The following is a 22,939-nucleotide window of genomic DNA, read 5'->3' as shown; positions in this document are numbered from 1 at the left end:
GCTCAGCAGTTTTCTGTCTCCTTTCCTCCAGGTGATTCTGGGTTTGGGTGAAGCTCGAGGTCTGCACTCCAGAGAGATGTCTTTACCCACGGTGGCGATGATGCTCAGTGTGTTGGTGCTGAACACGGGAGCTGAGGCTGGAAATAAAAACAACAAGAAGTAGACACCATCAGATACGTGGCCGAGATATTAATCCCTCCATTCTCATTTATTCAGTCATTCATTTCCTGAAAGGGTTAACCCTCTGGGGTCTCAGGGTATTTTCTGGCACTCAAATGATTTTGTCGCGCTTTGATTTTCTTGTCAATTTCAACAAATCTAAGCAGTATTTTCAAAGTCATATGACTTTGTTGTATTCAGCACAAGTTTGGCTACAATAATATCTCTGTAGTTTGTATGTCATGACTGTACTTAAAAAAATAACAGATACAGTGCCTTGCAAAAGTATTCATACCCCTTGAACTTTTTCACATTTTTCCACCTTACAACCACGAACTTAAAAGTTTTTTATTGAGATTTTATGTGATAGACCAACACAGAGTAGCACATAATTGTGAAGTGAAATGAAAATGATAAATGGTCTTCAAAATTTTAAACAAATAAAAATCTGAAAAATGTGGTGTGCATTAGTATTCAGCCCCCCTGTACTCTGATACCTCTAAATACAATCCAGTGCAATCAACTGCCTTCAGAAGTCGTCTAATTAGTTAATAGAGTCCTACTGTGTGTAATTTACTCTCAGCATAAATACACTTGTTCTGTGAAGGCCTCAGTGGTTTGTTAGAGAACACTGAAGAACAAACAGCATCATGAAGACCAAAGAACTCACCAGACAGGTCAGGGATAAAGTTCTGGAGAAGTTTAAAGCAGGGTTAGGTTATAAAAAAACATCCCAAGCTCTGAACATCTCAAGAAGCACTGTTCAATCCATCATTCAAAAATGGACAAAGGACGGCACAACTGCAAACCTACCAAGACATGGCCGTCCACCTAAACTGACAGAGCGAGCAAGGAGAGCACTGGTCAGAGAAGCAGCCAAGAGGCCCATGATCACTCTGGAGGAGCTGCAGAAATCCACAGCTCAGGTGGGAGAATCTGTGCACAGGACAACTATAAGTCGTACACTCCACAAATCTGGCCTTTTTGGAAGAGTGGCAAGAAGAAAGTCATTGTTGAAAGACAGGCATAAGAAGCCATGTAGGGGACACAGCAAACATGTGGAAGAAGGTGCTTTGGTCACATGAGACCAAAGTTGAACTTTTTGGCCTAAATGCAAAGCGCTATGTGTGGCGGAAAACTAACACTGCTCATCACCCTGCACACACCATCCCCACTGTGAAACATGGTGGTGGCAGCATCATGCTATGGGGATGCTTTTCTTCAGCAGGGACAGGGAAGCTGGTCAGAGTTGATGGGAAGATGGATGGAGCTAAATCCAGGGCAATCCTGGAAGAAAACCTGTTGGAGGCTGCAAAAGACTTGAGACTGGGAAGGAGATTCACCTTCCAGCAAGACAATGACCCTAAACATACAGCCAGAGCTACAATGGAATGGTTTAGATCAAAGAATATTCATGTGTTAGAATGGCCCAGTCAAAGTCCAGACCTAAATCCCATTGAGCATCTGTGGCAAGACTTGAAAATTGCTGTTCACAGACGCTCTCCATCCAATCTGGCTGAGCTTGAGCTATTTTGCAAAGAAGAATGGGCAAAAATTTCAGTGTCTAGATGTGCAAAGCTGGTAGAGACATACCACAAAAGACTTGCAGCTGTAATTGCAGCAAAAGGGGGCTCTACAAAGTATTGACGCAGGGGGGCTGAATACTAATGCACACCACATTTTTCAGATTTTTATTTGTTTAAAATTTTGAAGACCATTTATCATTTTCATTTCACCTCACAATTCTGTGCTACTCTGTGTTGGTCTATCACATAAAATCTCAATAAAAAAGTTTTAAGTTCGTGGTTGTAAGGTGGAAAAATGTGAAAAAGTTCAAGGGGTATGAATACTTTTGCAAGGCACTGTAAATGAAGATGTTGTAAAAAGCAGTTTTAGAACTGTGTTGGAATGTGTGAAAAAACATGACCTTACCCATTGTGTCGAACCGTTTTGGTCACTTGAGGTGATTCTGTTCAGTTTCAGGAATGGATCAAGCACAAAAACTTAAATCTGCTCCATTGATTTGGACAATTCACTGGCCATCAAAAAAATAAAAGTATGTCCTATTGTTTTGGGATAAAGAGTTGGCAGTGGGAGGGGTATTCAATGAGAAGAGTAAAAAATTTCCATTCAACGAGAGGAGTGAAAACCCCTCCCACTGCCAACTCTTAATCCCATCAGGTCAAGTCCCATTGGGTACGGTCATGCTTTTCACACATTCCAACAACGTTCTAAAACTGCTTTTTACAACATCTTCATTTATCTGGTATTTGACTTTATTTTGGGATCTGACTCGATTCAGTGTGTTTTGAAATGAACTCTTGTACTATTTTACTCAGTTCAGAGCCACAATCAACTCGGTTACACAATTACTCTGTAATTTTGCTCCAACTCCAAATTTTACTCTCTAAACTCAAAATAGAGCAAGATTAACTATTTTTGAGGAAAATACTTTTAACTTTGGAAAAACTGCTCAGTTATTTTTCCTGTGTCTGCACTACAGCGCACACATATCAACCGATCTGCTCATCAGAAATAGAAGAAATATTTACACTTACTCGAGCTGATCTTTGGCTGGATCGAGTCGAAGTAAAAAAAAAAAAAAGGCACCGCTTATCATTAGTGTTGCAGTTCTCAAGATTGAATTGAATCACTGTCCTGAATCATCCGAAGTGCATAAAATCCGTGTGCCATCTCACAACAAGTTTTCCACACCTACAGCACACACCTGATTGGTCAGAAGGTGTTGATTAATTCTCTCTAACAGCATCTCTGACTGTAGTGCAGGTTTATATATAATGTACTCGCTCTGATATTTATTTTATTTTATTTACCTTTGTTTAACCAGGGAAACAAAATCACATTGAGATAAATATCTCTTTTACAAGTGAGCCCTGGCCAAGGCAGCAGCACACATTACAACACACAAGATACAAAAAAAACAGAAAAAATAAAATATAAAATATAGAATACAATACAAAAGAAAATACATAAAACAAAATCAAAAATAAAACAAGTGCAAACAATTTTGCATGTGTGGTATAGTAAATACATAGAAAACAATGTATAGTTAAGTAAATACATAAAACAAGATCAAAAATTAACAACAAGTGCAAACAGTATTGAATGTATGATTAAGATAAAATTTGAATTCGTTGACAGACATAAAACTAGCAAGTCTGAGTGATTTTTGAATCTCATTCCACGCAGCTGAGGCACAATAACTAAAAGCAGTTTTACCAAATTCTGTCTTCATTTTAGGGACATTTAAAAGAATGTAACTACTTGAGCGTAGATTATACCCTTGATTGCTACAAGATAAAAGACTACAGATATACAAAGGAAACTGACCAAGTATCGCCTTATATACAAAGAGGAGCCAATGCTTATGCCGTCTAATATGTAATGATGGCCAGCCTACTAGATTATACAGTACACAGTGGTGCGTAGAGTGATTTTTACGAGATATAAATCTTAACGCGGAATGATAAACAGAATCTAAAGATTGTAAAAGTGCCTTAGTGGTGTTTCTATAAAAAATATCCCCATAATCTAGAACAGGTAAAAATGTAGCTTCTACCAACTTTCTTCTGGCAGACTGAGAAAAGCAAGCACTATTGCGATAATAAAACCCCAATTTTAATCTTAGCTTAAAAAGCAATTGTTTTACATGGAGTTTAAAAGATAGATCTTCCTCCAACACAAAGCCTAAATATTTGTAGGAGGAGACCAATTCTATGGATCTGCCCTGCAGCGTATAAAAAGTTGGTATAGAAGAAATACACTTCCGGCTCCTTGAAAAGATCATATATTTAGTTTTCTTATCATTTAATACCAATTTCAGTGATAAAAGATTGTGCTGAACCCTTACAAATGCTTCCTGCAGCTTTAAAATGCACCTGTCAATAGAGGGTGCAGAACAATAAATTACAGTATCATCTGCATATAAGTGTATACTTGCATCAGATAAATTATCACCAAGATTATTAATATATAATGTAAATAGCAGGGGGCCCAAAATAGACCCCTGTGGCACTCCAGTGTCAACATTAAGCCTGTCAGAAAGTAACCCCTTAATTTGTACCCTCTGGGTCCTATCATTTAGGTAGTTAGAAATCCAACCTACTGTGGACTCTGAAAGACCAATACTGTAAAGACGTGATAAAAGGATCCTATGATTGACAGTATCAAAGGCTTTAGTCAAATCAATAAAAACTGCAGCACAGGATTTTCCACAATCTAACGCACAAATGACATCATTTAAAACTTTCATAGTAGCAGTTACTGTACTATGGTTCTTTCTAAAGCCTGACTGAAACTTAGACAGAATGCATTTACTAACCAGAAAATCCTTTAGTTGTTCACTAACAATAGATTCAAGAATTTTGGCAATAATTGACAGCTTAGATATTGGTCTATAATTATCTAAAATGGTTGGATCGCCACCTTTCAGCAGGGGTACAACCAAAGCAGATTTCCAGACATCCGGGACAACATTCTGTTCTAGTGATAAATTGAAAATATAAGACAGTGGCCCAGCAATAATCTCCGCAGCTAATTTTAAGAAATAAGGCTCAATTTCATCAGGCCCTGCAGACTTCTTAACATCCAGATTTTTTAGGGCCTTTACAACCTCATTTCTTGTGATGGCTGAAAAGCTAAATATAGGACCATTTCTTCTCAAAGGAGGAGATAAGTTTAGTGCATCACTCACAGAAGATTCTTTAAAAATTGACCCTGAAGAAATAAAATGCTTATTAAAACTATTTACAATATCAAGCTTATTTGTAATAGACTGATCATTTAATAAAATATAATCAGGAAAGTCATTACATAATGTCAAAGGAGAAAGAGACTTTATAGTTTTCCAAAATTTAAGAGGATTATTAATATTTTGTGAAGTTTCATTTAGATAATAATCAGATTTTAATCTGCGTATCAGTGCTGTGCATTTATTTCTCAATGCTCTAAAAGCTACCCAATCCCTTTCTGAGTCCGACTTCCTGGCTGTGGCCCAGGCCAAATTTCTTTCATGAATAAGTTCAGATAATTCATTCGAAAACCATGAATTATCACGGCCTTTTACTCTGAATTTCTTAACAGGTGCATGCCTGTTCACAATTTTCTGAAACAAGGTGTGGAAATACTGCCAAGCAATGGACACATCAGGTATTAACAATATCCTGTCCCAGTCAGCTAAAAACAGATCGTGCAAAAAGCCTTGCATATCAAACAGCTTAAAGTTCCTCTTTATAACAATCCTAGGTTTTGCTTTGGGAATTTTGCAGTTTCTTATAGCAACTATCGCACAGTGATCACTGACATCATCAGGAAAAACCCCAATATGAGAATACTTATGGGGTTTATTTGTGAGTATAACATCTAATAAACTGGACTTGCTGGGATTCTTATGATTAAGTCGTGTAGATGATTCAATCAGTTGAGTGAGATTCACAGAGTCACAAAAGGCTTTGAACTGATCTGAGTTCGTTGACATCCAGTCCCAATTTAAATCGCCCAATAAAACAAAATCCTTGGTCAGTAGGTCAGTTAAGACAGCCGATAATGAGGATAGAGCATCACTAATAGCTGCAGGTGGTCTATAGCAGCCGACTAAACACAAGTGACAATCCTTTCCATATTCCAGATCAATAGCCAACAATTCAAACTGTTTAGGAAGAGAAACTGATTTAAGAACAGATGCGTGCAAGTTTGACTTAATATACAATGCAACCCCGCCCCCTTTACTTTTACGATCAGTTCGGAATACGTTATACCCTACCAAGGCAATATCGTGATTTGATATGGATTTTTTAAGCCACGTCTCAGAGATAACCAAGATATCTGCTTTGGTCGTGTTGGCCCAAATCTGTACTTGGTCCAATTTTGGCAATAAACTGCGAACATTTAAATGCACAATCCCCAGGCCTGACCGACTTGAAAATTCCAGAGGAGTAAGAACAATTTCAGCAGGGCCAGGATTTGGATTTATTCCGGCCAATAAAAGCAACAACATCACCAGAAATCGTTGCCTTAAATTTTTTAATGGGGGACTACACTGTTTGTTTGGAGAGTACAATACAGACTTAGATGGAAAGGCTATGCTCTCAGGCATAATAGCAAAGATGAATGAGATCTTTGGCACAATATCCAATGTCGTAAGACTAGTCACCCAAGATATAAACAGGGTGTCCGTGTGTTTTGATGGGAGATGCATGTGAAGATGCATCAAGACACTTGCGTTGCCTTCTGAATTCCCTGAAGAGTCCCATAGCCCAAAAATGTGGATAACTACATAAAAAAACAGTACCTTCATGATGCTCGTGCCGTGATGTTATGGAAGTCGTACAGACACCCCCCTCCTCTCTGCGGAGGAGCAGACAGCAGACAAAGCCAACAGCAGCGCGAGAACGTGGGAAATACGCAGCTGGAGAATTCAGATGAGGCAAAAAAAATCACCAACCTTAACTGCAAGTGTCCCGCTGCCACGATAACCCACGGGCCCCAGCAAGCCCAGTATCCAACAACTACGACTTTCCAATCGGTTGTCGTTCGCTTTCCGGAGCGAGTAACCGACTGGTGCTGATGACCCGATGCAGCTCAACAGGCAGACAGCCCACAAGCCCAGGAAAAAAGGCGAAAATCACCAACCTGAGCTGCAGCTGCCCTCACAGTCACGGTAATCCCCGAGCTCCACAAGTTTGTAATCCAGGAAGACCTTCAGGGAACAACAGCGACTTTCCAATCGCCGAATTACCGACAAGAAGTACGTGTTGATTAATGTTGGCGGCCCAGTATAGTGCTACAGGTAGCCTTAAATTTTAGCCTTAGCTTCTCCCAACGCAGCAGGTTGCAGGTAACTAAAAGTCTATCAAAACATGTATGATTTTATCCAAACTTAAAATTGTGATTTTGAGTGTCGCGCAAAATGTAAAAACATATAACATTTAGACAAACGAGGCAACAAATTTGACAGCAGATCGGACGAGAAAACAGAGTGCTGCCATCTTGGATATGTTATGGTTTCTATAGTAACGGCTCATTCACAGGGGTGTGTGTGTGTGTGTGTGTGGTCTCTGTAAGGAGTCTCCAGTGTGAGCGCTGTGTAACAGTCAGAGGTGAAGCTGGAGGTTTCAGTTTTCTGACGTCTTCAGGACGGAGGAGTTTACACTTCTGTACAGTTTTGTGAACGAGCTGTGAGTTCGTTTTTTATGAACCTTCAGAGAGAATAGAGACTGCTGAGGGAAAGACTGTTTATCGCTGTGATAACGTAAACGAGAACAGGAACTAAAACTTCAATGTGACTATGAATGAATACAAATTATGATCAGGAATAAAACACTTGGGGATGTGCTGTTCGAGGAAAATAATCAGTTTATAATCAGCAGTGTGGTTTCAGTAACTCTGCTTCCTCACACCACCTCAGCGTTTATTATTTCTCCAAAATTTCACATCACAAAGTGTTTATTATTTATTCATCTTCTGTCTCTTTACTGATGTTTCTACAGCCGCTGGTGTTAAAATGAACCCCAGATTATTTTCAGGAAAATTTCACTGCCTTTAATTTTCACTATCCTGTTCATTGTAAAGGCCCTACATGTTCTATCGGTTTTTTTCCAGAATAGTCTCGTTTATCTAGATCTTACATCATATGATATGATAATATGGATTTACTGACTGAATGGGAGGGCCGAACTGCAAAATATTTGGCTAGAGGTCAAATCCAGACTGAACGTAGCCACAATTTCAAAATTATTACTTCAGCACAGAGACGAGTGAGCAGCGTCATCAGGAAGATCGAGTCGTGTGTTTCCTGTGACATGTGAGTCACCTCAGTGCCATGAAGACTGAGTCTGATTCCCGAGTCTGATTCCTTGGAGAAGATCGGATGGGGATCTGGATGTAATTTGTGTCAGTCGGATTCACAGGGTTTTCTGTCTTTGTTCACCTTTTCTTTGTGATTAATTTAAGGTTCTCTTCTCTCGGTCTCTGTGATATGGAACAGTTCTTTGAATGACACGGTGCATTCCACAACTTTTATTTATCTTTAAATGTGTTTGTGTTTTTTATGTGAAAAACTTTTGAGACCAAGAACTGTGTGAAACTTTCTTTCACCCGACATTACAGTGGTGCTTGAAAGTTTGTGAACCCTTTAGAATTTTCTATATTTCTGCATAAATATGACCTAAAACATCATCAGATTTTCACACAAGTCCTAAAAGTAGATAAAGAGAACCCAGTTAAACAAATGAGACAAAAATATTATACTTGGTCATTTATTTATTGAGGAAAATGATCCAATATTACATATCTGTGAGTGGCAAAAGTATGTGACCCTTTGCTTTCAGTATCTGGTGTGACCCCTTGTGCAGCAATAACTGCAACTAAACGTTTGCGGTAACTGTTGATCAGTCCTGCACACCGGCTTGGAGGAATTTTAGCCCGTTCCTCCATACAGAACAGCTTCAACTCTGGGATGTTGGTGGGTTTCCTCACATGAACTGCTCGCTTCAGGTCCTTCCACAACATTTCCATTGGATTAAGGTCAGGACTTTGACTTGGCCATTCCAAAACATTCACTTTATTCTCCTTTAACCATTCTTTGGTAGAACGACTTGTGTGCTTAGGGTCGTTGTCTTGCTGCATGACCCACCTTCTCTTGAGATTCAGTTCATGGACAGATGTCCTGACATTTTCCTTTAGAATTCACTGGTGTAATTCAGAATTCATTGTTCCATCAATGATGGCAAGCCGTCCTGGCCCAGATGCAGCAAAACAGGCCCAAACCATGATACTACCACCACCATGTTTCACAGATGGGATAAGGTTCTTATGCTGGAATGCAGTGTTTTCCTTTCTCCAAACATAATGCTTCTCATTTAAACCAAAAAGTTCTATTTTGGTCTCATCCATCCACAAAACATTTTTCCAATAGCCTTCTGGCTTGTCCACGTGATCTTTAGCAAACTGCAGATGAGCAGCAATGTTCTTTTTGGAGAGCAGTGGCTTTCTCCTTGCAACCCTGCCATGCACACCATTGTTGTTCAGTGTTCTCCTGATGGTGGACTCATGAACATTAACATTAGCCAATGTCTCAGGCCTTCAGTTGCTTAGAAGTTACCCTGGGGTCCTTTGTGACCTCGCCGACTATTACACGCCTTGCTCTTGGAGTGATCTTTGTTGGTCGACCACTCCTGGGGAGGGTAACAATGGTCTTGAATTTCCTCCATTTGTACACAATCTGTCTGACTGTGGATTGGTGGAGTCCAAACTCTTTAGAGATGGTTTTGTAATCTTTTCCAGCCTGATGAGCATCAACAACACTTTTTCTGAGGTCCTCAGAAATCTCCTTTGTTCGTGCCATGATACACTTCCACAAACATGTGTTGTGAAGATCAGACTTTGATAGATCCCTGTTCTTTAAATAAAACAGGGTGCCCACTCACACCTGATTGTCATCCCATTGATTGAAAACACCTGACTCTAATTTCACCTTCAAATTAACTGCTAATCCTAGAGGTTCACATACTTTTGCCACTCACAGATATGTAATATTGGATCATTTTCCTCAATAAATAAATGACCAAGTATAATATTTTTGTCTCATTTGTTTAACTGGGTTCTCTTTATCTACTTTTAGGACTTGTGTGAAAATCTGATGATGTTTTAGGTCATATTTATGCAGAAATATAGAAAATTCTAAAGGGTTCACAAACTTTCAAGCACCACTGTACATCACTGTTACAGCGTGAGTTTAACACACTGAGCTGAAATTCCAAAAGAATTAGTACTGTAAGTAAACACTTTTCCTGATTAATGTTTAAATTTTGGACTGATTTTAATCTTAAATAAATAATAAACAGTTAATTAAAGTGACAATTGATTTCATGACTGAAACTATCTGTGTTAATTACCATACTGTACATTTTATTACAACTTTATTTTATTCAATGTTGATAAAAAAAAAAAAACAAGTGAAGTGACAGTGAAGTAAATGTTAGAACATCATCCAGACTTCAGATCCACATTAATTAAAAATTTAGGTTCTATTATTATTATTATTATTATTATTATTGAGAATGAAAGCTGAAGTGTGAGGTTTATTACAAGAACAGTGGTGCAGAGCTTATGAACACAGTGTGTGTGTGTGTGTGTGTGTGTGTGTGTGTGTGTGTGTGTGTGTGTGTGTGTGTGTGTGTACTGACAGATATGACACACCTGTGAACTCGACATGACTTGGTTTATCACAGACATGGCGTTTGATGGTCAGACAGAGAACAGAAGCAAAACGGTCAATCAGCAAACATCAGGTGAATTACACAACATCAGATAACACACACACACACACACACACAGAGTATATTCTGTATTTATCTTTGTATCATGGCTGGAAGATCAGATGATTGGGTTTTGATGTTAGTGAACGTTCTGGAAAGAAACCATCTGCTGGGACGAACTGACCTCAATGACGGAGTGTGTTATAGTGCCATTTTACCCATGAGGCAATAGGATGGGGGTACACACACACACACACACACACACACACACACACACACACACACACACACACACACACACACACACACAGACAAATGTCTGAAATGTTATCATGTCTAATGTCCATCATAAAACACATGGTTGAACCTCTGGCTACACCAGCATGAGTCCAAGTGTGTGTGTGTGTGTGTGTGTGTGTCCTGTGACTGACCCAGAAATGCCAAATAAATGGATAACACTGTGTGTAAACTCTGAGGAGTGTCATCATGTACAAATTTCCAAACCTGTTTATGGAGAAACAGAGGAACAGCACCATGATTTATCTATAAAAAGATTTGGTGCTGAATTAATTTCTATTTTTAAATATAATGCGAAAAATGGTGTCCAGTCCATGACATGTCCTGAATATAAGTATAAAGTTATACACAGTGTGACGTGGGTCATAATGTAAACATCAGATTCCGAATGTATCCCTGTTCTGAGTGTTTTGGTAAACTGGGATGTATGGATGCTGTCAGTCCCCACTCGCTTGCTCACTCGAGTTTGTTGATGGTGTAGTGGCTGCTGCTTTATGTCCCGGGGCCCCTCATGCCTGTGTTACCTTCTGGCGCTCCCCTTTTAGTGATGCTGTCATAGTTAGTTGCCGGAGTCCCTGCTTGTACTCGGTGCAATATGTATACTGTTCCTACTTATTCAGGTGACATTGGGCATACCTAACCACCTGTGTTTTCTCTCTCTCCCCCCTCCAATCTGTCCCTCTGAGTTACATGTCGGTCCTGAGATCGAGATGCTGAACCTCTTCTGCTCCTCGGACCTGCCTGATCCATCCTGGTGCCCTGTGTCTGGTCGGAGTCTCATCACGTCGCTCCTGTGGAGGACGCCCCCATGAGGACAGTTGGGGGTCGCACCTGGAGGACACTCTGGACTCTTGCAGTGGTGCTTTTGTGGCTGAGGACTACAGTTGACTTGCTGACTTTGGGACTGCAGTTGTCATGAATGGTTTTGCCCTCGGGTTTCTGTCGGTGGGGGGTTTATAGCATCAACGAAACTGACTTCATGTTAAAACTGTTAATGTTATAGTCAGGCTGTCTGTTGTTGCCCAAATGAGGATGGGTTCCCTTTTCAGTCTGGTTCCTCTCGAGGTTTCTTCCTCATGTCGTCTGAGGGAGTTTTTCCTGCCACCGTCACCACAGGCTTCATCATTGGGGATAGATTAGGGATAAAATTAGCTCATGTTTTAAGTCGTTCAAATTCTGTAAAGTTGCTTTGCAACAATGTTTATTGTTAAAAGCGCGATACAAACAATCTTGACTTGACTTCTGAATTGAAGATTTTCCAATGAAGGTGTGAGGGATGTGTTGATGTTCTTCAGGTGTGAGGCGCGTTCTTTAGACGTGTACACAGTGCATTCAGAACGTGAGACTACACAGCAGTTTGTGACCCGCGACCTCTCACCTGTTTACATTTTACACAAACCAACATGACAGTGGGAGTGTGTACGGCTGCATGGAAACGGGAATGTGAGTGGAATCTCCATTTCATTAGCCATGGAAACAGCTCAGTCAGTTCACATCATTTTCCACAGTAAGGAAAATAAACTGGAAAATGTTGTGTTTGTAAATGTAATGAGTGTTATGAAGCACTGAGCCTGACCAGGTGTTGATGTTTTTTAGAGATTTGAACATGAGCCGGGGCGTCAGGTGGGGGAGCCCTGGGGTGCCCGTAACACCCCCCCCCCCATTGGACCATACATTTTTTCAATAGCCGCATAAGAATATTAGAAAATCGCCCCAATGTAATTTTTCTAACATTTTTTTTAAAGTAGATTGTCACCTCAGCCTCATTAGGGTTTCTACAGTATAACCTTGTATGAACTTCTGTGGTTTAGGCGTGAAAACCCAGTTTGTCAGAGTGTGTGCAGGACAGGCGGATGTAAGTGCAGATTTGTTTAATAATACACAGTGCGATATGAGCATAAAGTGCGTGAAACACACACAACAGGCAAACAGTCCGAAAGAGCAGGCAAGGTCGTAATCGAGGAAACAGGCAGGAGGTCAATCGAGGCGCGGACAGAATATCAGAGGCAAAACTAGACAAGATCAAGGGATGAGAAACAGGAGTCGATAAACCAGGATGTCAACAAGAAAAGGGAACAAGGCCCAGTAAGGCACACTAGATGCGGCGTAATACTTCGCACTGTCCTTGCATGGGCGCGGTCCTTAAATAGCCCAAACATAGTTCATTGATTAAAGACAGGTGTTCTTTGTTAACGGTGCGCGTGCCGGATCTCGTTAGGCACACGCAGCCCGAGGCGCACCTTCAGGTGCACGAGGCAAAGCACACAGGACTGTAACAGCTCTGCACAAGCACAACACGATCGCACTAGAAAGCACGGTCAAGCTGCCAGTGAAGCTGCAGTCTTTTTAGTTGCAAATTACGAGTATTTCCTCTTGTGTTAATAATTCGCCATGTCAAAACAATCGAAACTTTCCTTCTTCTTTCGATGTGAGGAGACGTAAGCAATTTATTATCTATTTTTTTCCATCAGGGCGGCACGGTGGTGTAGTGGTTAGCGCTGTCGCCTCACAGCAAGAAGGTTCTGGGTTCGAGTCCCGTGGCTGGCGAGGGCCTTTCTGTGCGGAGTTTGCATGTTCTCCCCGTGTCTGCGTGGGTTTCCTCCGGGTGCTCCGGTTTCCCCCACAGTCCAAAGACATGCAGGTTAGGTTAACTGGTGACTCTAAATTGAGCGTAGGTGTGAATGTGAGTGTGAATGGTTGTCTGTGTCTATGTGTCAGCCCTGTGATGACCTGGCGACTTGTCCAGGGTGAACCCCGCCTTTCACCCGTAGTCAGCTGGGATAGGATCCAGCTTGCCTGCGACCCTGTAGAACAGGATAAAGCGGCTACAGATAATGAGATGAGATTTTTTTCCATCAACAATACATTTTGTGGCTTCAAAGCTAAGTTTTAGTGACGTTTCTAGAACATAGCATCAAGAAAACGTGGAAGAAACAGCAATAATGGAAGAGCTGGTTTCTAAGCTGCCTAAAACTAGCAATGGTAATTATTTTTTGTTACATAATGCACTCAGGTTGCCAGTCAGTGTGTGATTCCCCCTTTGAAAAATCCTAGCTACGCCCCTGCATGAGGCTGTATTTAACTACAGTGAAGTGATCGCATACATGTCAAGTTATACGGTTTCCCTATATTTTGTACGGGAAAATGCAATTTTTTGGGCTAATATGGCGTACACTGATTTTCATATGGGAAAATTATGTTTTGTATCAGAGATTTTTTCTGTTACTCAGAGAAAATTTTCTTAGCATCCACCATTTATTTTTTCAAACACACATGCCCAATGAAATGGAACTATTTTCAATTTATGTGGTTTTACAGTTGCACATGGTTTTCTCAGTCATTTAAGTCCATCGGCTCGGACTGCCCAGACTTCTGTGATGGCTGCAGAAGTTATGTTCTGCCAATTTCTCGTGGAACACAACATCCCCCCGACTGTGGAACACAACATCCCCCGACTGTGGCACACAACATCCCCCCGACTGTGGAACACAACATCCCCCGACTGTGGAACACAACATCCCCCCGACTGTGGAACACAACATCCCCCCGACTGTGGAACACAACATCCCCCCGACTGTGGAACACAACATCCCCCGACTGTGGAACACAACATCCCCCCCGACTGTGGAACACAACATCCCCCCGACTGTGGAACACAACATCCCCCCCCCCCCCCCCCCCCCCCCGACTGTGGAACACAACATCCCCCCCGACTGTGGAACACAACATCCCCCCCGACTGTGGAACACAACATCCCCCCGACTGTGGAACACAACATCCCCCCCGACTGTGGAACACAACATCCCCCCCGACTGTGGAACACAACATCCCCCGACTGTGGAACACAACATCCCCCGACTGTGGAACACAACATCCCCCCGACTGTGGCAGACCATTTTTTGCAGCTAGCGGAAAAAAAAAGTTTCCCAATTTAAAGACTGCACAGGTAAGCATTTGTGTGTTTTTTTATAAAAAGTTTTTACTGTTTGCATGTAGGAAAGCTGCCTCCATTATGATGATAATTTAGGGAGGCGATACTGGGAGTCACCGTTTATACAACGGCAACTGTAGTCAGGGCCGTTGACAGCTTTGGCTGGGACCGGGACAAAATAATCTGAGTGGGCCCCCCCCAAATAATCTGAGTGGGCCCCCCCCCCCCCAAATAATCTGAGTGCCCCCCCACACACACATACGCGCGCACGCACATCACCACACAGCAACCACCCACACCCAACCCCTCTTTTCACAGTCTCCATTCACTTCAACCCTTAAATAACAGGTATTCCAAGCCCATTATAACAGTCAACCATTTTATTTCAACATATTTACAGTTTGAACATTTCCTTAGTCTGCAACTATTCAGGTGCGAAATGCAATGCGCCGGACTTTTGCTGTGGCAAAGTCGTCAATAAGGTCATTGAAGTCCAGCTTCTTTGCAAGTTCGCGCTCTATAGAGAGCATAGCCAGCCCATTGAGCCTCTCCTGTGACATGTTTGAGCGCAGGTAGTTGATAAACCAAAATGATTGTTTACGGGATGGAACTGGGCCTCAATGAGAACGGAGTTATGGCTTTCCCAAAATCTGAACATAGAAGCATCACCACTAGTGATGTGTACAGTGAGTTTTTCAGTGTATTTTTTTGTCTTGTTTTTCATAAACGTCCTTTCCGTACTCAATTTAGAATGTTACAAAAAAAAATTGACACCCTCCCAACCACGTAACATTAGCCTATCTGACCTGGGGGCTGACACGTTTATTACGGATAAACCAAAAGGATTACAACTTTCCCTGGATATAGAACTGGACCGAGAAGATTTCAAAATCTTAACGTGTAAGCAACAACAATAAAACAGAGGTTGTTTTATTCATTTAGGGCTTATTAGGCTACTTTCATTAATTGCGCTTTTCATACAGGCCTATCATTTTTCACTTGAGCAAGGGAATTGTTTGAAGAGTATCCAGTCTAAGCGAAAGTTTAATGTTTTGCAACAGACTAACCTCAAAACACCCCATTTATAGCCCATTCGTTACATTAAACTCTATCTAGCTGGCAATTTCACATGCCGTCGTATCTACACGGGATGATTTCCAACAAAATAAGGTTTAATTAACAAGAGGCAGCGTTCCACGGGCTTTCAGCTAACCGGAGTCCAGCTCAGCGCAGCTCAGCAAGCGTGCCTAAAACATTTGGATATGATTGCGGGCCAATGTGCTATTCTTTGCTTCATTGAGATACATGCAACACAGTGTTATTAAACCGATATGTTTATAAAATAATTCAATGCCCTGTGCATTTCAGTGTTCACTCAGTGTACCCTGCTATCCCCTACTTTATAATTATGAATGGCGCGTCGCGCGTGCTGGGGTTACATTACGGGGCTGGAAAAAAGTTATCTGTGTCTTACCTGGCTCAGCTGCCCCACTGCCTTCACCACCTGCTGCATCATCTGAATCTTTTCTAAAATATCTATGCAGTGAGCCCCTGAGGCTCTTGGCTTCTTCATCTCTTTTTCTCTTTTCTTTGCTCCTGACTTGTGCATGTTGGCAAATGGGCTCGCACGCTTATTGTCGAAGCGTTATGATGGAATAGTGCCGTGTTATTTGGCGCCTTAATCAAAGACTAAACCATTTCTGCATTAGGGGTGGTAGGTGGGTTCTTGAATCTATTTTCAAAGACAATAAAGGCAAAAGAACCAGAAATCATTCATTGAATGCAAATATAGCACATTTTTCTCCCCCAAATCAACACATTTTGAAATGAAACAGAATGATTAATGGCATCTTCATGAGGGACCAGTTCTGGGCCCCCCCTCATGCCTGGGCCCGGGACAAAATACCCGGTTGTCCCCCCCGTCGACGGCCCTGACTGTAGTTACCTGGCAATTTCTGGTTTCGCTTCCCTAAACATTTTAATTGCTGATAGACATTATATATGGACACAGATGACCAACACTCGTTCCTACCATCAGTCATCAGTAAACTGGAAAAGTATTGAATGAAGAGTAATGGTGGTAACGACCGTCGGTAACCTGTCTCTAAAATGTGTAGCCGGGGATGGAAGCAATTTAAGACCATCTACATGTTTGCCGTGCTCTGATTTTCTTTTATTGACCAGGAAAATAATAGCTGTATACTGGGGAAAGGTCTTGGATGTAAAAACTGCTCTGGGTGTTGCCAGGTTTCCAACGCTGAAACAACTTTTTACTGCTTTGCTGCGCCTCCCACAGAGCGATGCAGATAGTGAGAGGGCTTTTTCATTGGTTAGGAAAATTCATCCTGAGGACAGAAAAAATACGGCTGCAGACACATGAACTGCACATCTGCAAATTAAAATGAAGTGTGATGAGGAGCTACAACTGCGACCCAAGCAGTGATATTACAGCGAGTGCCAAATCTGCAACATCTTTGTACAGCAAAGAACACTCCAAAAAGCAATAAGATTTAAATTCTTGTTATAAATTACTGGGAAGAGTTTCAATTTAACTTCATAATTTATTATTAATATTACATATTATTAATATTTTTGCTTATCCTTGTTTACATAATATACTTGATGTGGTTCAGTCATCTTTATAGAGATGAAAGTGGAGCAAAGAAAAAATCCTGAACTTTTGAAAGTCAAACTAAGATGGGGGAGGGGGGGGATTTAATAACATAACACACAAACCCCTGCATTCTAGTGCATTTTAGTACTTATTTTCACTAAAACAAGTTATAACTTTTAAGCCTTTTTCTTTCATGTACATTAATGATTAACATGTCAAAAATACCAAATTTAATTCTCCTAGTTAATGAGTAATTTTCAGGAGTGCGTTTAGAAAACGCGGTGATTTTCCTGCTGCACAGTTCATTACTTTGAAAAAAATCAGACAGTTGAAGGTAAACTCAGCAAAATCCCAAAACAGTGCTGTTAAACAGTAAAGGTCTGTTAGAGTTTCTAAAGCTTTCGGGTTTCAATGTTGGGGATGTTGAGCCTCGTTTATCAATCTTTTAGTAGAGCTGTGCGTTTGCAGAAGCGAAAGTGAACTAAAAATTTCCAATTCATATTTATGCGAGTTGAAGCCAATCGTTTACATTTGTTCGTATTGTCTGTAAATTTAAACACACCAATGAATACCAAATTTCTCATATAAATCAGGGGCGTAGGGTGTGTGTGTGTGTGTGTGTGTGTGTGTGTGTGTGTGTGTGTCACGCACTGACTGGCAACCTGAGTGCATTATGTAACAAAAAATAATTCCCATTGCTAGTTTTAGGCAGCTTAGAAACCGGCTCTTCCATTATCGCTGTTTCTTCCACGTTTTCTTGATGTTATGTTCTAGGAACGGCACTAAAACTTAGGTTCGAGGGGCGTCTTGGCTCAGGTGGATAAGGCGCCATACCATAAATCCGGGGACCCGGGTTTGATTCCGACCCGAGGTCATTTCCCGATCCCTCCCCGTCTCTCTCCTGCTCATTTCCTGTCTCTACACTGTCCTATCCAATAAAGGTGAAAAAGCCCAAAAAAATCTTTAAAAAAAAAAAAAACTTAGCTTCAAAGCAACAAAATACAACTTTGATGGAAAAAATTTATAATAAATTGCTTACCTCTCTTCACGTCGAAAGAAGGAGGAAAGTTTTGCTTGTTTTGACATGGCAAATTATTAACACAAGAGGAAATACTCATAATTCGCAACTAAAAAGACCGCAGCTTCACTGGCAGCTTGAAGATGCTTTCTAGTGCGATTGTGTTGGCAGAACGGTGTCAGTCCTGCGCGCCGTAGCTCGTGCACTTGAAGACACGCCTTGCACGTGCGCCTACCGAGCTCCGGCACGCGCGCCGTTAACAAAGAACACCTGTCTTTAATCAATGAACTATGTTTGGGCTATTTAAGGACCGCGCCCATGCAAGGACGATGCGAAGTATTACGCTGCATCTAGGAACGTGAAAAATCAGAAAAATAAATTTCTCCATTCGGAAAACCGGAGATTTTCAAGAGTTTTGTCAAATATCCGGATTTCCTGGTAAATCCGGAAGACTTTCATCTATATCTTTAGTTGGATCAAACACTGCTTGTGGTGTTGACACTTTTTTCTCAAATGGAACTTTTACTAACCTTCATTTCCTGTTTGACATGATAATATATAATTTATTACATGTAACCTACTACTTTAATTAACATACCGACTTAGTACTGCTGTTATATTTCAAGTAATTTTCTTCGGTGGAATGTAATATTGTCGGTGATGTCAATACTTGTCAAATAGAACTTTGTGCAATTTTTATGAACTATTTAATATTAATACATTTTATTTGCAAAATTTGCATGAATAATTCTGGTATTACTGATGCAATGTATATTAAATAATTAAGTTTATAGTTCAGTCGTTCTCTTTAGTAGATAATTGTTTACTTGACTGAACTAGTGCATCTCAAAAAATTAGAATACCATGAAAAAGTTCCTTTTTTCATAATTTAATTCAGGGCGGCACGGTGATGTAGTGGTTAGCGCTGTCGCCTCACAGCAAGAAGGTCCGGGTTCGAGCCCCGTGGCCGGCGAGGGCCTTTCTGTGCGGAGTTTGCATGTTCTCCCCGTGTCCGCGTGGGTTTCCTCCGGGTGCTCCGGTTTCCCCCACAGTCCAAAGACATGCAGGTTAGGTTAACTGGTGGCTCTAAATTGAGCGTAGGTGTGAATGTGAGTGTGAATGGTTGTCTGTGTCTATGTGTCAGCCCTGTGATGACCTGGCGACTTGTCCAGGGTGAACCCCGCCTTTCGCCCGTAGTCAGCTGGGATAGGCTCCAGCTTGCCTGCGACCCTGTAGAAGGATAAAGCGGCTAGAGATAATGAGATGAGATAATTTAATTCAAAAAGGTAAACTTTCATATATTCTATATTCATTACATCTAAAGTGAAATATTTAAAGCCTTTTTTGTTTTAATTTTGATGATTATGGCTTATAGCTCATGAAAATCAGAAATCCAGTATCTCAAATTATTAGAATATTCCCTAAGATCAATCAAAAAAAGGATTTACAATACAGAAAATGTCCAACTTCTGAAAAGTATATTCATTTATACACTCAATACTTGGTTGGGGCTCCTTTACCATGAATTACTGTATCAGTGCGGTGTGGCATGGAGGTGATCAGTCTGTGGCACTGTTGAGGTGTTATTGAAGCCCAGGTTGCTTTGATAGTGGCCTTCAGCGTATCTGTATTTTTGGGTCGGGTGCTTCTCATCTTCCTCTTGACAATACCCCATAGATTCTCTATGGGGTTCAGATCAGGCAAGTTGGCTGGCCAATCAAACACAGTAATATCATGGTTACCAAACCATTTGGTAGTAGTTTTGGCACTGTGGGTAGGTGCTAAGTCCTGCTGGAAAAGGAAATCAGCATCTCCAAAAAGCTCGTCAGCAGATGGAAGCATGAAGTGCTCTAAAATCTCCTGGTAGATGCTGTGTTGACTTTGGACTTGATAAAATACAGTGGACCAACACCAGCAGATGACATGGCACCCCAAATCATCACAGACTGTGGAAACTTCACACTGGGCTTCAAACACCTTGGATTCTGTGCCTCTCCACTCTTCCTCCAGACTCTAGAACCGTGATTTCCAAATTAAATGCAAAATGTACTTTCATCTGAAAAGAGGACTTTGGACCACTGAGCAACAGTCCATTTCTTTCTCTCCTTAGCCCAGATAAGACACTTCTGACATTGTCTCTGGCTCAGGAGTAGCTTGATATTAGGAATGTGAAAGTTGTATCCCCTTTCTTGAAGATGTCTGTTCGTGATGGGTCTTGATACACTGACACCAGCCTCAGTCCACTCCTTGTGAAGCTCTCCCAAGTTCTTGAATCAACTTTTCTTGACAATCCTCTCAAGACTGCGGCCATCCCTGTTGCTTGTGCACCTTTTCCAGCCACCCTTTTCAGCAATGACCTTTTGTGGCTTACCCTCCTTGTGGAGGGCATCAGTGATCATCTTCTGGACAACAGTCAAGTCAGCAGTCTTCCCCATGATTGTGGTTGTGTGTACTGAACTAGACCGAGAGATACACTGTGTTCATACTGTTTTACTCAAACTCGAAATGAAATATTCTAATATTTTGAGAAAGTTTTTTTTATGTTTTTGTACTGTATGCCATACTGATTAAAATTAAAATAGAAAAATTCTTGAAACATTTTAGTTTATGTGTAACGAGTCTATAATATATAACATTTTCACTTTCTTAAATAACTGATGGAAAATATTGAACTTTTTCACAATATTCTAATTTTTTGAGATGCACTAGTATATATAGTCCTTTTTAATTCAGTTGTTTTCTCTGGGATCTAATATTTCTTTTTATTCAGTACATGCTTATTTGATCCCTTTAACTTGATGCAGTGTGATAAATATGCCGATTACAATCGGAGAGTATAATGTGGAATAAAACAATTGGTGCTTTGGATTATATATTGGAATTTTTTTCTCGTGTATAAGGGCTCGTGGGTGTGTGTAAGTGAAAAGTAGAGATTTTGTAAAGGCATGGGGAACTAAAGGTTGACATGTATGTGAACGCAGATCTTTACCGAGGATCCGGAGCTCAGCGCTGGAGTAAACAGCTCCGTATTTATTCTCAGCCACACACTGGTACATCCCCGAGTCGGCCGGCTGAACCTTCTGTATGATCAGCTCTCCGTTCAGCATCTGCACTCGGTTCTGTGTGGGAGAGGAAAACACACACACACACACACACACACACACACACACACACACACACACACACACACAGCATGTCGCAGCTACGCAGCAGTGTACAGTGTGGGAAGCAATAGAGTGCTCCGAGATGATGCTAAAAATAGTAACACTGCACGTGCGTGGCCATCTTGGAAGTCACTCACTCCAGAGCGCTCATAGAGTACACATCATAGAGTACACATTCACCGATTCGTTTCCGCGTTAGAGGGCTTAGAAGCTTGGATTTTTTAAGAATTTAGACATCTGAAGTGATGGAGCACTACTGTGAAAGTTTGGATAAGCAGGCACGGGAGCATTATGCTGAGAAGGTACGTTTCATTGGGAATGTAGATCCATACACTGTTAGTGAGAAGGAATGGAAAGCTGACCCCAGCTTGCTGCCGCATGTGACATACATCGATCTTGTGAACTATCTAGTGTTTCACCCAAGTCCATTTTGTGAACTAAAGGATTTCCAGGACTACAAGAGCATGGAAGCATACGATAGATGTGTGTCCGGTTGGGTCCGCGATGTGTCGGTGTTTACTGCTGAAGACGGAGAGACAAAAGTGATCAGAGGGAAAGTGTTGCACTCGCAGAGTCTATCCCAGCCTCGTCTACACCCCTGGATAATAGTTGACAAGAGACATGCTATTTTGTGTGCACATTGCAACTGCATTGCTGGACTTGGGGAATGTTGCTCCCATGTTGCTTCCCTGTTGTTTTATGTTGAAGCGGCCACGAGACTGAGGGAAAGAACGACGGTCACACAACAGCCGGCAGACTGGATGCTACCGGTAACTATAAAATTAAAATAACTATTTTAGTAACTATGAAATTCAAGACAATATTAACCTACCTGTCACAAACGCTACGTTCACACTGCAAGGCTTAATGCTCAATTCTGATTTTTTTGTGAAATCCGATTTTTTTGTGAGGTTGTTCACATTAACAAATATATGCGACTTGTATGTGATCCTCAGTATGAACGAAAAGCGACCTAAAAGTGTTCCGCATGCGCACTGCAGGATACGACGACGTCACACGCAGTGAGCATGGCCAGTGTTTACGGAAGTAAAACCGCCCGGTTGCGGTATGACCCATCCAATCTGGCTTGAATAGCTGCATCCCCCCAAATGGAAATCAGCTCCCTAACCTCTGCGTCCTTCCATTGAGAAGATTCAGAACCTTCACAGCCCGAAGCGTCCCTCGCATTGATGTCATGCGCCATGTTATTGTAACTTTTTTTGAGAGACCCGCCGCCTACTTCAGCGCAGAATAGTGATGTTTGTGGCTTGTTGATGACGTGTAAGTCGGATGAATGCGACCTGGCGGTTCAGACTGAAGTCGCATATGAAAAGAGCGGATAGGAATCGGAATTAGGACCACATATCCAAACGGCCTGGGTCGGATTTGAAAAAATCGGATCTGTGTCGTTCATATTGTCAATAAAAGATCGGGTACAGGTCACATATGGGCGAAAAGATCAGATTTGAGTCACTTCAG

At 41.3% G+C, this 22,939-nt stretch overlaps 1 protein-coding gene across 3 annotated transcripts in view; it reads right to left on the bottom strand.

Moving 5' to 3' along the window:
- cntn5 (contactin 5) overlaps nt 1–22,939 on the bottom strand; it is a 266,463-nt gene that overhangs the window by 48,976 nt on the left and 194,548 nt on the right. For all 3 annotated transcript variants that reach the window (XM_060923112.1, XM_060923113.1, XM_060923114.1), the window contains 2 exons: nt 21,286–21,415; nt 1–137 (listed from right to left, as the gene is read on the bottom strand). The exon at nt 1–137 is cut by the window's left edge and continues 8 nt beyond it. In XM_060923112.1, the coding sequence (XP_060779095.1) occupies nt 1–137; nt 21,286–21,415 (267 nt within the window). The remainder of the gene's footprint in view (nt 138–21,285; nt 21,416–22,939) is intronic.

The sequence above is a fragment of the Neoarius graeffei genome, chromosome 6 (genome assembly GCF_027579695.1).
Source record: "Neoarius graeffei isolate fNeoGra1 chromosome 6, fNeoGra1.pri, whole genome shotgun sequence".
In the NCBI taxonomy this organism is placed as follows: domain Eukaryota; kingdom Metazoa; phylum Chordata; class Actinopteri; order Siluriformes; family Ariidae; genus Neoarius; species Neoarius graeffei.
Note: the sequence above shows the minus strand (reverse complement) of the source record. Positions and strands in the feature narration are given on the sequence as shown.